Source organism: Agelaius tricolor, unplaced genomic scaffold (assembly GCF_023055355.1).
Source record: "Agelaius tricolor isolate 1412-34295 unplaced genomic scaffold, bAgeTri1.0.p SCAF_1, whole genome shotgun sequence".
NCBI lineage: Eukaryota > Metazoa > Chordata > Aves > Passeriformes > Icteridae > Agelaius > Agelaius tricolor.
In genome coordinates, this window is record NW_027269261.1 from 60,450,419 (window position 1) to 60,467,042 (window position 16,624).

General features: G+C 41.8%; 1 protein-coding gene across 1 annotated transcript in view; it reads right to left on the minus strand.

Moving 5' to 3' along the window:
- ENPP1 (ectonucleotide pyrophosphatase/phosphodiesterase 1) overlaps positions 1-12,241 on the minus strand; it is a 53,220-nt gene extending 40,979 nt beyond the window's left edge. Inside the window, exon 1 of the mRNA XM_071436507.1 lies at positions 11,802-12,241. Within this exon, the coding sequence (XP_071292608.1) occupies positions 11,802-11,987 (186 nt within the window). The 5' untranslated portion in view covers positions 11,988-12,241. The remainder of the gene's footprint in view (positions 1-11,801) is intronic.
- Positions 12,242-16,624: the final 4,383 nt, after the last annotated feature.

The window sequence follows — 16,624 nt, forward strand, 5'->3', positions numbered from 1 at the left end:
CTACCACACTGTCAACATAACACCTGCCTTGAAGGTTTAATCTGCCTTTTTAAACCATAGGAAGAAATCTTACCTGTTCTCTCTCAGCCATATTCTTCCACTCAAAAGAGAATGCAAGAATTGAGAACAAGGTGCCATTAAGAAACAATATGGGAATCCAATATTTCATAGGAAAACAAGTAAAATTAAAGAACCTGGCCTTGTAATACACAAAAGTAGAAAATTAAAGTTTTATGATCTGTATCTTATGAGGCTACTAGCACAAACTGTCAGATTCAGTTCTAATGTCGCATCTGAGCAAAGGTTTTTAAAACAACACAGTAACAACTGCAGAGAAGAAAATGTCCTTTTTTGGTTTAAAAATAATTTTTAGAAAGTTTGTTTTGGAATCACAAAAACATTGTCATCTAGGGATGAATCTTTGTCCCATCACTGCTTCCTTTACGTGGGAGGAAGCAATAAAAGCTTTGCTTTGTAAACAATTATAATGGTTGGGAATAGGTGGTTGAAAGTCTGGAACACTGCAATCCCGAGAACATTTCAAAAGCCTTTTATTTCAAAAGCCTTTCATTTTGAGCTGGGTAAATGGAAATATGATAGCATGGTTAGAGAAGAGAATAATTTCCCTCACTCATCTCTAGAGCTGCAGCTGAAGAGAATTTTTCAGCAGTAATTTTGGGGAGCTTCTGGAAGGGCTGGAGTCAGCAAAGCATGCAGGCTGCGAACACCTGATCCCAAAGAGACTCCTCAGCTGTACAGGTCTTACTGACACACAAAGAAATCTCTCACTGGCCTTAGCTACTGCCACCTTTCCTATCACATTTTAGTCCTCCTGTACACAGTTAATACTACTGTCCCTTTCTCTTCATTCTTCTCTAGCTCTGTCCACCTCCCCCATTCCCCTCCTCATTCTGTATTCTGTATTCTGTATTTTCTTTGGCAAAGAATGTACTGATACTTCTTTTAAGGAATTATCATGCTGAATTACATTTATTTCTGTGTTGATCCTCCTCACTCTTTGCCTGCCATGTACCCAGTTGCTTTCTGTCTCCCTTCCTTCATCCGTGGTATTCCATGGCCAACAAAACTTGTCACTCCAAAGTTTAAGATACATCCATTAACAACTATGCAATTATCAAGGAAACCATGCAAAATAATGTTTTTCCATCCTAATCTCCATGATTGGTTCTCTCAGTTGTGTCATACGTATCCATGAAGGGAGAATGTCTAGACAGGGTCTGTAATGCCAGTATTAAGAAAACCCATGGAATTTTCCAAAACCACTGGGATCTGCGAAAGGCATGCTGTGTTTTCACTGTTTTGTGCACCTAGAATAGATGATTACTGACCTGAACCTTAACACTAAAATATCTTCAAGAAAGAATTTCTCCTGCAAAAATGTAAAGAACACAGTAACAAATAATGAATTTCAAGCAAGAACAGTGTCACCTTCTGACAGTTAAAAATGCAGACAGCATACTCTATAAAGGAAAAAAAAACTACACTTATCTACACTTGCCAGGGGCAGCAGAACACTTACTCATGCTTGTAAAAATTATTTTTAAACCAGCATAAACCCCTTGCCAACAGCTCCATTTTATTCAAAAGCAGGGGTTACTTGATAAATTTTAATAAACTGAAAGGAGGTAGATACTTCAGTCACACCAGTGCAGCTACTTAAGTAACACTTTAGTAAATCACCTAAAAAAAAAAGTAAATCAGCACTGAACCAAGTGCACCACCTCCTTCTTGCACCAGTCATCTCTTCTTTCCACATTTGTAAATATTTTTATGGTCTACAAAGACTTGATTCTGTTGATCTACATTCCACTCATAGAGGCCAGCAGGAGGAGAATCGCTGAGGCTCCCAGGTCCTGGCTGTTGTACAACACTGGAAGTGACTAAATAATTCTGAAGTCAGCAGATCAAAATGCTGGAGATAACACCCAAAACGTTTTGAGTGCTAGAACTATTTACCATGAAAATTCATAGGCATTATTGTTTTTCTTCCTCAAAGAGGCACATAGGATGTCTACTCTCATTCTTTCTATTGAATGTTCTCAGGACTGTTATTATGTACTATTGCAACCAAAGGCCATTCAAAGGACAAGAGTGTTTTTAATGTAGATTGAGCCACTGTAAGGTATTATAAAAGCCTTCACACAGCTCACCAAAGAGTGATAACACTTCACTCAGTAGAGAATTATCAGCAGAAGACTATCATCATACTATAGATCTCTAATACCTTCCAAAACTATTCAAGCATCTGCTTTTAACAAAAAGATACCAAAAGACAGAAGAGTCAGCTAGTCAGCTGGAATCTAAAATATTTTTCTTATTTGTTGCTTGCCCAACTGTGAAGGTACATACTCTCCTGGAAGACATTAGCACTTGAGCTGTTGTTATCAAAGCTTTACCCCAGCTGTTACCTTTTCACTGCACTTAAGATCATGGGAGAATTTAGAGAAAAATTAAAGTGCAACAATATGCTAGCCAAGAAGAAGGGGAAATAAAACTTCAATTGACAAAAAGCAGGTAGCAGCTGACTCTACTATTTAATCAGCAAGTAGATTTTTGTAAAAACCTAAGGAAAGAAAACTCATGTTATGAGAAAAAAAGTAAACATTGTACTTTCAAGCACAATTCTTTTATTCAACATAGTAGACTAAGAACACAGAACAAAGCCCACTGCATGTCATCCACTTTAGTGGCAACCACATATGAATGCACAACTGCATAGAAAGGAAAGAAACTGTTAGTAATTATGCCAACTAAAATTTGTTTTGCAAACAACTGGCACTTGACTCATAAATAAAAGCAAAATTGGATCTCAAAATATGGCCTTGAGCCATCTTCATGCCCTTCTGTTCCAGATGTCCCTTTTCAAGAATGAAGCCAAAGCTTTTCCTGTTTAGATTACTGTCATGAGAGTTGTGACAAGAACAGAGTACAGAGGGGGTGGCTTCTACAGGCTACTGATTATACCACAAAATATACCAAGTAAACCTATATTCACATCCATTTTTCTTTGTCAGATACTGTTACAACTGCCACCATGACAGCAATATTAACTTCCACAGGAAGACAAAATGACCTTAAAGAATAAGTGAAGAAATCCTGTAAAACACTAAGATTATTAGGAGTGTCAAATAATTGCAGAACCACAAGCAGTATGAGAAGAATGTAGGACAAATCAGGTTTCATACAATCATTTAGGCTGGAAAAGACCTTTAAGATCAACTCAAACAATTTCAGTTATTCATTATAAGTCTTACTAAGTACACTGATATCGATCAAAGACACATCTTCAGCCCTGAATCCTTTGACCATTTTCCCAAAACAAAGACAAGGGATGATAAAGAGGGCATTATTTACCTCAGCACCTTTTGAATATAGCCCCTCAAAAAACAAAAGGTAGACTATCAAATTTTGATACCTCACAACATGGAAACATATTTGAGCCAGAAGAAGGTTCTAGAACTGGCCCATTTACCAGCGTTAAACAGTGAAGTGAAATGAAATATACATGGCCAGGCTGGATTATTGATCTTCTTGAAGAAGCTATAACAACTCTTTTTGTTATCCTAGGAACAAAAGCAACCAGTGTTTAACACAAACTTGTATCCACAGACTACACCACATTAGAAAGCATTTATATAGGTTGATTTGCCTATATGACATTACACAGCAGAACTGTGACAAGGTTATGCTCACTGACTTTCTTCAGAAATGCAAATTCTACATTTTTTCTTATTACTTCCTTTTCTCCTTAGCTAACCTACTGTGTTAAACAATTAAAATTATTTCATTTGCAAAAAATCCTTACTTATGCTACTTTTCTTTGTCCTCCATCACACCCCATTTACCATGAAAGCCACTGCTGCCTTATAAACCCACTTACAGGTAACTTTTTATACAGGTGACTTGTGCAACATCTATGCAGAAAAGTACTTTTTGCTTTTCAGTACAGAAAGTGTTTTTTGAAAAGAGGTCAGGAAGTATATGAAAACAATGTAAAAATATCATTCCAATATTCAACATTATAAAAAAGCTTTTCTTAAAATCACATCTGCTACTGTTTCATTCAAATGGGACAGTGTTGTGATGAAGCACATTGACAAATTCTGTCATAGGGTATGGTCACGGTGATACTCGCCAATATATTCATTTCTGTTTTCAGCTCCAAGGTGAGAAACTCTTCATACCTTTCATGTTTTTAAAGCCTTTATTTACTCTGCTCCTCCTTTCAGCCGGAAGGAACAATAACATAGCTTCCACTGCAAGTCAAATCAGAACAATTCACTCTGTGTAATTCCAGTGAGACCAGTAAAAAAATGCAAAGGAAAATTTTTGAAGAGCAGGAGTTGGAAGGAAGCCCTGCACAGTTTTTGTATCTTTGGCCTTTACTGAAATCCAAGTTTTAGGGCAGTACCTAAGTTGTTCTGAATTCAAGACAAAATTATTATTACAGAAAGCCTATCCACTTAAACTCTGTTCCTTATTATTTTAGTATCCAAGAGTTTTCCAGAACTATATGAAGGTGTTCAGAACAAAAGCTGCCTCCCTCCTGCCAGGAATTTGGCTGGCAGTGCTTGGGGCCAGTTGTCTGGTACTGGTTCAGTTATCTGCACTATCTGGGAGACCTCAACCAGTCTTGAAGATAGCTCTTCAAAAAAAAAGCTAGAGAAAGCCTCAGAAGAGTCACTCCTTGTTTTAGCCAGCCTTACCTCTGTGGCCTGTCTGGAATTTGGTACAGCCACACTGCAGTCAAGTCCATCCTGGCCATTTATTCTGTTGACCCAAACTCACAGGCCTGCCTTCCCTTACCTTGGACCTCTCTTACCATTACAGACTCACCTGGCAATTTAGACTATTGGCTGAACCTAGTTGGTGTCCCCAAATCCACTGTGCTCACTTGGCTCACACACAGCAAGACTGTCCCTTTCCAATAAGGGCACTGGCTTGTTGCCATGACTGGATAGTTTTACCTTCTCTTCCAGCATGACCTGCCTTCACCTGGTGCCTGACAGGTAGGCAAAGATTTACTGCAAACTTTACTGCAAAAATAAAGAAATTTAATGGAAACCCTAAGTCACAGATTGCATCAGAACTCTGAATGCTGGAGCAGTAAGTATGAGCACACAACACCAATCAAAACCCAATTCACTCATTTTGCCTGAATGGACCAAAGGGTTGAGCCAAGCACATTGTGGCCTAATCTACACTCCCATTCTCCATTCCCTAATTCTACACTCCTATTCCTAGGCCAACGTGCCTGTTTTCAGGCATCCAGCCAGCCAGAAGCATTGACAGATGCATCAGTCACACGGCTGGGTGTGCTTCAGCCTCTCCCAAGATTTGCACTCCAGCTGGAGTCCAGGCAGCCAGAAGCATCCACACACACTGCACTCCAAGGGGTGACTGAAACCTCCTGCATGGCTTAAATCCTCCAATTCAGCTACAGAAGAGACTATTTGGTAGCCTAAACTCTGTGCTGTTTTATTGATGCTAAAAGCCATACCTAAACTACCCAGCTGAAAGAGAGCTGAAGTTTGCTTGGCAAATTTTCAATCACCCCTTTGATTGTGCATCCAAGTCCAACCCAGTAGGGCAATAAAATTTAAACTGAGTTCTGATTACAGTTTTTAACAAAGATGGTCTCTACTCTCCCTTTGTGAAGATTTTTATAAAAGTGGAATTTGAGGAGCTGTTTTTCTCTGTTATGGTTTTGGTTTTGTAGTTGGTGTTGGGTTTTGTTTATCTGTGTTCACTGTTGTTTGATTTGAGTTCTTTTTTTCTAATTCCTTAATTCCTGCAAGTGTTTCTTTGGACAGTATTTTTTTACTTTACATAGCTTCTGCCTTTTAGGATATGTTATGCCAACTCGCTCTATGAAGTGTAAATAAAGCAAGAATACAAATTAACCCTCAAAACTCTTCAGAGCTAAAATTTCTATTTTTTTTTTTTTTTATTGTATAGAGCAAGATTATGACTTTTGTCTTCAATACCCAGCATGAAAATTGCCACTTGAAGGGAAAAAAAGAAATTTTGGGGTTACATTTCCCTGCGTATAATGAGAATTATTTGCAAAGTCTTCCCTAAAAAGTGAGTAGACTGAAGAGAAACATTCAGCTATAATGATTTTTAAATTCAAACCCCAAACTTTCTTTTGATGGCTTAAATTGGATAACAATGTCTTTATTTTTTGTATGTATAGTTACAATTTTATTCTAGTTAATGCATTTAAGCAATATCAAAAGTAACTCAATAAAAAAAATGTTTTGTCAAACACCATGTGTTCAGACTTTAAACCAAGTCACAATGGAAGCTGGAGAGCTCTAACATTGGCAGAAGACAGCTGTAAAGCATCCTTGCTTCCCAACATTGGAAGAGATTTTCCTACAAATTATTAAGATATTGGGAATCAGCCAAGAACTCTTTTAATATTTCTAAACTGAAAGTGTTTCAAAGTCTATTAAAAATATGGCAATCTTGTTACTGTCATTCTTTACTTCATATTTCACCAAGGGATGTTTAATGCCAAAAAAATTGAAATCACCCAACAGTTACTCTAATATTACTGTCGAGCTGTGTGGTGTTTCTTGGATCTCAGAAGTCCCATCTAAACTCAGTCCAGCACTGCCATGGAAGCAAGTAATTTCAGCAAGGACCACCTTTCCCTACTGAAAAATAAAGAAAAAGTTACAAGCCACATAAAGCAAAATACAAAAAAATGATGAAATTGAATGGTTTGCTGAGAGCCAAAAATAGATTAAAGACTGAACATGGCACCTAGGCCTCTCCAATTCAGACAACAGCATCCTTCAATCCAGTGCTTGAGAACTGACTGACACCCATAAAAATACCCACACTGAAGTAAGCTGAAGTCAATAACCACAGTCCAAATTACAAGGTTTGGGTAATTAAATACATATTCTGCATTTTTTATGGAAAAAAGAACATGGATACACATTAATAAATTTGTTTTAAAGTACTAATCTATACAAATGTTTGGGTACCTTCAAACATCTTTAAGAGGAAAACCAACAACCAAACAGGAATACAATCTTCCCAATAATAGTAAAAGAAGGTTGTTCCCACATCTTCATCTAAGGGGAGGAAAAAAAAGAACCAAATAACAAAACCAGACAAACCTACCGTTATCTCCAAGATCCTGAAATAGCACACCCATTATTTTTCCCTGCCTGAGCCTAAAGCCAGCAGCTATGAGCTATTTTCAAATGAAGTGGTGAATACCTTTCAGGACTCATACAGAATATCTTTACATCCAATAGATCTTTTTTCAACACTTAGACTCTTTGCTGACTGCAGCAATGGCAAATATGAACTGGCAACAGGAATTCTCCCTTGGGCAGAGATTGTCTCATTTATTTATGATAAATAGGAGTTTATGATTCATAAAAGCTTAACATAGCAACCAATGAATGACTGAAACCAGATTTATAGAATAATGGAGCAGATGTTCCTGAAAACTACACTAAGGCACATGGAAAATAAGAAGGCGATAGCTATTGTGGCTTCACTAAGGGCCAACTGTGTCTGACAAATTTGGTGGCCTTCTAAAATGGGATTACAGCAGTGGTGGAGGAGGGAATAGAAACAGAAATCATCTACCTGGACCTGTGCAAAGCATTTGGCATGCTCTGCATGAAATCCTGGTCTTTACACTGGAGAGACATGGATTTGACAGAGGGACCTGGAACCGGCTGGATGGTCACACTCATGAGCTATGCTTAGGGGCTTGATGTCCCAGTGGAAGCCAGTGAGGAGTGGCCTTCCTCAGGGTCAGCATAGGGACCAGCACTGCTGGACATTTTGTCAGTGACATGGGCAGCAGGATCAAGGCACCCTCAGCAAGTTTGCCAATGACACCAAGCTGTGTGGTGCCATCAACTGGAGGGAAGAGATGCCATCCAGAGGGGCCTGGGCAAGCTTGAGAGGTGGGACTGTGCAAAGGCCAAGTGTGTGATCCCTCATGACAATCCCAGTACCAGCACAGGCAGGGCAGAGAATGGTTTGAAAGCAACCCTGAGGAGAAAGACTTGGGACTGTTAGTGGATGAGAAGCCCAATGTGACCCAGCACCCCCAGCTGGTCTGCAGATGGCACAAAACTGAGCAGTGCAGTTGACATAACAGAAGAATGGGATGACACCCAGAGGGACCTGGAGAAGCTTGAGAAGTGGGACCACAAGAACCTAATGAAGTTCAACAAAAACAAGGTGCTACACCTGGGTAAGGGAAATCCCTGAGGTGAGTGCAGACTGGGAGAAGGACTCACTAAGAACAGCCCTGCAGGGAAGGACTTGGGGGTGCTGGTAGATGAAAAGCTGGGCACAGGCTGTTAATGTGCACTCACAGCCCAGAAGGCCAACTGCATCCTGGGCTGTACTCACAGAAGTGTGACCGGCAGGTCAAGGGAGAGGATTCTGCCCCTCTACTCCACCCTTGTGAGACTCCACCTGGGGTGCTACATCCAGCTCTGGGCCCTCAGCATAAAAGGAATTCTTAAGACTTCTTGAAGCAAATCCAGAGGAGGGCCACAAAGATACACAGAGAGCTAGACCACCTCTTCAGTAAAGATAGGTGGAGAGAGTTGAGGCTATTCAACCTGAAGAAGAGAAAGCCCTGGGAAAACCTTACATCTTCCACTACCTGCAGGGGCAGGAGAGAGACTTGTTACAGAGCATGTAGTGATCAGACAAGGGGAAATGGCCTTAAACTGAAAGAAGGTATGTTTATATTAGAAATTGAGAAGAAATTATTTATTGTAAGGGTGGCAAGACACTTGAAAAGATTGCCCAGAGTTCTGTGGATACCCCATCCCTGCAAGTGTCCAAGGCCAGAATAGATGAGCTTTGAGCAACCTGGTCTAGTGTAGGTGTCCCTGCCCATGATAGAGGAGTTGAAACTGGCTGATCTTTAAGGATCTCTTCAGACCCAAACCATTCTATGATATGATAAGGCTAGAAGAGACCTGAAGAGGTTTTCAGTTCAATTTCTTGCCCAGTGTTGGAAGTTGGCTAGTTTTTAGGATGTGCCTTAAAAAAAATAAAAAAAGACTGGACAGCCTTAATGAAAAAAGGGGGAAAAAACTTACAGACTATAAAAATATTAAGTGCATTCCACAGCATTTTTTTAAACTTCACAATTTATTATCTTTATGCAATCTGAAATGCTTGAGTTACTCTTTAGATGAGACTAACACACTTCCAATGTCTCAGTCTGGACCTCACCTGGAATTTTTTGTATTTTTTTTCTACTTCGGAATCCTCAGGCTGCAAAACTCCTTAAGAATTTTTCAAACAAAAGCATCAGTTTAAATGAGTTTTCCAGTTCTGACAAAAAGTCTGAAGCTGTTGAAAAGAAACATTCTCTTACATTATTACTTTATTTCTCTCAATGTTTCAGCTGTTTGACTGGCATGGAAAATTTTATTTTAATGGAATGAATGAATCAGACCAAAATGCAATGCCTGAGTTGCTGGCAAATGGGAAAACCTCAAACACAAGCAAAGGTTATGCTGCTCTTGGGCAGCAGCATACTGCTCGCTCACATAACAGCCTGGAGACACTACAGACAGTTCACTGGGCTTTAAAGGAACAGAAATTTGAGCTTAGAAAACTGGCAAGACAGTAAATAAAAAGGTGGCTTTATGTGCTTAGGGAAGCACTATGGGTTAGTAAAATCCACCACTTGTGGAATCCTCCCTCTGCAGCAGCAGCAGCAGCTGCCCTGTCATAGGGTAAGATTGGCTCATGGACAAGAGCTGGGAATGTTAAGGTTCACAAACTGCACAGACATCTGCAAGTGGCAGGTGCTTGTGAAGGAAGAGTAGAATGCAGTCCAGTCTCAGCTTTCCAGAAAAATAAGAAGAGTGATTCAAGTATTCCTTAATCAGCAGAAATGCATTAATGAGGTTTTAGAAAATTTCAACATAAGCTCACTTGAAAGCAGTCATTTGTGGGATTTTTTTATCTACATAAATAAAGGAGGCAATAGCGCATACAGCCAGGATAAATGCAGGCAAATGAGATTTACCTAACATCTGGACACTTTAACAGTTTCACATTACTATAAAACTACAAACACCAAGCAGGTAAGTCTACTCACTTTTTTAGGACATTTGGATATCGTAAATGCTTCATAAATACATTGGTTTCTGAGAAAGAACAAACTAGCATTCCTAACTCCATTTTGCCCCTTTCTGATATGTTTAGGTTAAATACATTCTTGTTTTATTCAAGCCAGTATCACCTGCAGTATTTAGAAAGTTTTCCAAGTTCTCACTGAATATCTTATATCATCTCTGTGTTTGCAGTCACCCCAAAAAAAATAGTGTATGGCCATAAATATTTAGAATTTTTAAATTATTTTTGTATAGATGACATATTTCACTCTGACACTTTCATGAGCACAGGAGGAAATTTTTACCAGTTCTCAATGAATGGCATTTAGAAAATAAGAACTTAATTCAGAAGAATAAGTAACTGCAAACACTAACTTGTGCCCACTCCAGTCTCTAAGTAGCTGTGCATCTCTAAAAATTTTGGTGCACTAGAGCCTAAAAAGCTCAGGACAGCAATACTAGGTTCTAAGGCTGAAAAGAGCTGAGCTGTTTTCACCATCCAACTGCAGTGGCTTTTATGGCACAACCTTAATCTCCCCAGAAGACAACAAAGTAATGAAACGAGCTACTAACAACAACCTTTATTTATGGGGACATTTCATCAGAAACGTCAAAAAAAGTTTTTGCATGGAAGCTACCATAGACCTTTGCATGAATTTTTTTTTCTTATAACATTCTGACAAACTTAGAAACATAATTTACCTCCTGCTATGTCAGAAAGTATGACCAACCTGTAGTCACAATGATATGGGTGGATGAATCATTCGAAAAGGTAGCCAGATTAGAAAGATATCAGTAAATTTGGATAGGTACCTTGACATTTCTGCTTCAATGTATAGAGGACTATTTATGCATACATACATACATAGTGATGTCTACTGCAGTTCCACTAAAGGTTCCTTCCAAGAACACCATAATTCTTTCACCCTGATAATGAATTTAGCCTCATAATGATTACTCCAGGCAGTTTGGAAGGTCTTATTTTCACATCTCTATGGGGAGGATAATTATAATACAGCAGCATGGCTAAAACTGGAAAGTGACCTACCTGCTAACAATGGCTTTGGCTGCTGGGGCTTCTGAACAAGGGCCAAAAGCGCCTCGCAACAGCACTTGGAGACAAACTTTCAACCCACGGTAGCTCGAATTCAGAGAAAGGCAAGTTTTTACACTTCCTCTGTCCTTTTAGCTCTTTAACTCTTTTTAGCTTTTCCAGCCATATTTTCCTATTTTAACTGGGTTTTGTCTTCCCCGGTGTCCCCCCTGCAGCAAACAACTAAAACCGCATGATGAAAGACGAGACAACCATTGACACCACAAAAGAATTTTGAAAGATTCAACGCTGAGGACCGTCAAAAGAGTAAAATAAATCAAGAGTTACGAATCCCTCTCCGAGGCAGGTCGCTGTCTATACGCAAGTGCCACGGTCCTGACTCCCGAAGCGGAGCCGTCCCGTAGCACTGCTGCCCCGGGCATCCCGAGGGCAGTCACCCTCTTCCAAAACCGCCGAGAGGCTTCTGAGGTCCCGCCACGGGCTCGTCTCCCATCTCCCGAAGCCTGGAGACGGGCGAAACACCTGCGCCAGCCGCACAGCTCCCCCGCTCCCACCGGCGCGGTGAGACCCAGCTCCGCCCGCCCGGCCCCGGCTCTTACCAGGGAGAGCACTTTGTAGGTGTTGGGATCCTTGCTCTTGCCGCCCGGAGGCTTCTCCGGCTCCTCGGCCACCTCCATGGCCGGCAGCATGGGCACAGCAGCAGTCTGCAGCCCGCCATCAGCCGCCCCTACCCCGTCTAGGTGGTCCTCATGGCCCTTCCCCGCTTGCTGCCCGTTCCCCTGCATGGTCCCGCGGCTCTGCCCTCCGCCCGCCCGGACACGGCTATTAATAGCCCGGCGGCCCGGTCCCGCCCCGCCCGGAACGCGGACACCGGCGGCCCCCGCTCCCCCGCCGGCAGCGGCGTGGAGGAGGGAGCGGGATGTTCCCGTCCTTCCCTCGGGATGTTCCCGCCTCGCTCGGTCACCCCCGCTCGGCCGCCCCTCGCTTTCCGAACCCCCCCTGCAGGTAAAGGGCGGGCGCGGCCGCCGTCCCTGCGGGCAGGGAGGCGATGCGGGGCCGGAGGACACGGCGCTGCTCCGAAATAGCGTCCGGGGGAGGGCGCCGGGCCGTGTTTACGAGGGAGCGCGGAGAAAGTTTCCGCTGCCCGGTCCCCGGGCGGAGGCGGTGGCGCGGCTTTCCCCGAAGCCGCCCGGCGGCGGTGGCACAGGTGTGCGCGGGGGCGGGGGTCCCGCTCCCGGTGCCGCTCCCGGTGCTGCCAGAGGCAGGCAGCCGGCCCCCGGTGCGCGTTTGCACTCACAGCGCCGCCGGCTGCTGGTCGCCCTCGCAAGGTGCTTCCCTCCGTCCCTGCCTGCAGTTCTTCGCCCCTTCCCGAGGAGGTTTTCCCCTCCCGTCCGTCAGTGCCTGCGGGATGCCCACGGAAACCCCCGCAACGCGGGGCATCAGGCCAGCCGAGAGCCCGCACACCGGGGACGCAGCGCAGCAGGCGGTGTCGTCGCCCGCCCGGGGGACACTGCGACTCCTTTAGGGTGATTTGGTCTGTTCAGCCGGGAGAAGAGGGGACTGAGGGGAGACAGCATCCCAGTTTACAACTTCCTCGTGAGGGGAAGAGGAGAGGCGGGCACTGATCTCTGTGATGACCAGCGACAGGACTCGAGGAAATGGCCTAAAGTTATATCAGGAGACGTTTAGGTTGGTTATTAGGAAAAGGTTCTTCATGCAGGGGGTGGTTGGGCACTGGAACAGGTTCCCCAGGGAAGTGGTCACAGCACCAAGCCTGACAGAGCTCGAGAAGCACTTGGACAATGCCCTCAGGCGCTCGGTGTGACTGTTGAGGATGGTCCTGTGCCAGGTCAGGAGTTGGACTTGATAATCCTTGTGGGTCCCTTCCAGCTCAGCATATTTTCTGATTCTGAGATTTTGGACTCATTGCCCTCAAGCCAGGCCCTGCTCAGAGGGCTGGTGTTGTTGGGGTGAAATCCATGCTTGATGCCCTTCAGAGCTTTTTATTGGGACTGGCACCATCTGGCTCCAAGATGCCACTTCCCAATCATTCCCACTAAATTCAGCCCTGCTTGTTTGGCATGAGAGAGTTGTTTGTACACACCCTGACTGTCCGTGGGGAAAGGCAGTTCACTCCAGGTATGTAGGTAAAACACCAACTGCAGGGCTGGCTCCAGATGTGGGTCATTCCTCCTTTCTGTAATAGATCACTGAGGGTTGAGTACCATCAAGACTTGCAAAGTATGCCTAAGCTTAAAATCACTAAAAGTATATCATTCTCCATAATTTTTTAGGTTTTTTACTTTATACAGTTATGTATGTTGACATTGGGCTTAGTCTTTCAGTTTTAATGGGGGGTGGGTTTGATTTCCTAGGGCTTCAGGAGTCTATATCAGATTTATTTTAACTGTCAATGTACTCAGAAAGGAGTGGCCCTTGCATAGTTTCCAACAAAAATCCATATTTTCTAAAAAATAGCTACACTGAAATGAAAATTTCCTTTGGAAGTGATCTTGATCCCTGTTGAAATGTTGTTGCTCTGCTTTCTATTTCTAGTTGAGTCGCAAGAACAAGCTGTCAGTACAACTTCCCATTAAAAATAATTGCCAGGATGCAGCATGTACATTACTGCTGGTCTGTAGTGCTGCTGCTGCAGCTCACAGCATGCTGAGGGTCACCGAGGGCTGCTCCCACGTGCCTGTTGTCATCTAATGAGGTACCATAGGTGCAGTCTTGAGAATTTCTACCCTAATGTTTCACTTGGTCACATAGGAAAGAGAAAGGCAACAGAAACTGTGATAACTAAGCCCTTGAGCCTACATTAAAAATCTCATTTATTCCATTAATGTGGCATTTCAAACAGCTGTCCAGCTGAGGAGATGACTTTTTTATATGGTCAAGGCTTTTGGCATGTGAAAGTTGCAAATTGAATACTGGTTGTGCAATAATTTTAAAACTCTCATAAAAACTGACATAGTCAAATTGTTTAGGTTTCGGGTTTTTTCAGTGAATGTGGGTTTAATAATTAGCTCAAGTGGCAGTAGGACCCTCACTTTTTTTTTTTTTAATAAAAATGAAAAGATATTGCAATCATGTGTGTAAGTTCAAATCTTTTCTTTTTCATTTCCAGTCACACTGGCAAGAAAGTAAATGCTTTTTCTCAACAAACAACAAAGAAAAGAGAAATTAAAAGTTCACAGGGTTTTTTTATAAATTAAGTTTCATTTTTTATTTCCTTCTTTTTGCATGTAGAAAGATTTTTTAATTGTAATTCAAATACAAATCTTTCTTGTCCAAAGTATCACCCACTCAAAAATTTGAATAGCACATATTGTAAATGATGATTCAATGACAATTATGTATAACTACATTGCAGACAAAAAGGTATATTTCTTTTCCATAGAAAGAAAGGATATTCTGCAACTGGAGCTAACTTCTGAGTTGTTCATTCATTAACCTTTAACTATTCTTTAACACTTACTCTTCTGTGTACAAATATTCATAAAACAGCATAAATTTTGTAAATTTCTTTCTGTGACAGTACAAGTAGTCAAGGTACTTCAGTCTAGGCATGGAAAATAATTAACCAGCATGGAAAATAATTAACCTAACTGTGAGAAGTAAGCTCGTTTCAGCTGACTGACAAGATGTCAAAGTGCTCTAGACAAGCAAATCTGGAAAACCAAAAAGGACTAAGTTTTGGCACTGAATATTTGAAATATATCTGAATAAATCTATTGACTACTGGGGGAAGAGGTAAAATATTCCCAATATTAAACCTTCAAAAATCCACATCTGCTTGGTCTCTTTGGGGTGAAGTTGTTAAATAGCACTCAATACCATTTTAATAAATCTGTGACAAAAGACATCATTGTGCAACAAATTAATAGCAGAGATTACTGAGGTTGCAAATCCAAATTCCAAAAATTGTCTGCAGCCATTTCAACAGAGACTGAGGAAGCTTTTGAGGAAGTGAGGGCAGCTGCCAGCTCCAGCAGTAACTGAATCAAGCTGCCCAACCAAATGTCAAGGGAGAATAGCAGTAACACCAGCTTCATGTTTGCAGGCCTTATCTGTGAAGGGAGTCATCAGAGATTATCAATTTTAATTTGCTCTTCAGCTTTTAGTGGCTGCAGCAAAGATAAACAAACATAAATAATGTAGTAGGAGAAAAAGGTAAACACGGGAAGTTTTCCATGCTGCTGCATGTCACAGCTTGTGATGTTTTCTCCTTGCATTTTTCACCTCGACAAAGTCTCCACCAAATGTCTGTTTTTGGAAAGACCTGAGCAAACACCAAGTTCTCTCATCTAGCCCCTGTGTGTGAGGGGGCTGTGGCCCATTTAGGAGCTGGTAACTTGCACCATGTTGCATGATTGGACTATCCATTTGCACCAGCCAGAGTTTGGAGGCCCTTGCTGCTCTCACAGCAGGGGCACAGACTGAGTTTGCAGGCAGAGGAGCATCATCTTGTGAGGTTGCCAGTGATAATCAGCTCCTGGCTGGCTGAGTCTTGACCCTTGCATTGCAATAAAAACCAGTGGTTGGTGGTTGTGGCAAGTATTTCCTGTTGCATTGCCTCTAATCCGCAGCAAAATTCCTGTAACCATGAAGAAGACCAGGAGCCCTAGGAAAGTCTGAAGCTGCTTGTTCATGACCATTGCTGCTCAGTCTTACACTGGACTCTACCTTATAGGAGCTAATTGAAGCTGTTTCTCAGCCCCTGCTCTGAGGACTTCTCTTGTTGTGTGAGTGTTGCATTGTAAACTAGTCTGGAAATCATTGAAAAATTAGCAGTTACGGTAGTTTCTGAAATATCCTTATGGGTAGTTTTATTTAGCATTCGAAATGTGTCTAAAACTTTATAAAAATGCAAGAAGTCCTTAGTGAAAGGAACAAATGAAACTGGAGGTATATCTCCAAACTCTTATTACTTCTGGGAGTAATGCCTAAGGTGAAGTCAGAAATCCCATAGCATTTATGGGCATATGAAACTGTGTGGACTGAACAGTTTGTGTCTAGGGATGGCACATAACCAAGCAGAGATCCAAGACACAAAGGCAAACTAGAGTTTCAAGGCACATGTTGCAAGTCTCAGATTCTGAACTTAGCATCAAGATGCCTCTTTGTCAGGAAAAATTAATTGGTTCTTTATAACTACTTGCTTCAAAATCTGTTAATTTTACTCCCCAGCATGCCCCTTTTAATAAGTGCAGAAAGAAAATAATTTTTGCAAATAATTACTAATTCTTTGGTTGCTTTGCTGGTCTCAAAAAAAAAATCTCTAGATAACAAGCTGATAACTTAATACTTCCTGTATAATTGAAAAATGGCATAATTGTTCCTCCTTTCAGTCTTAGTTTGGCATATATTACTGGAAATTTAATACCTGTTAACACAACGGTTGTTTGATAGCTGGCAA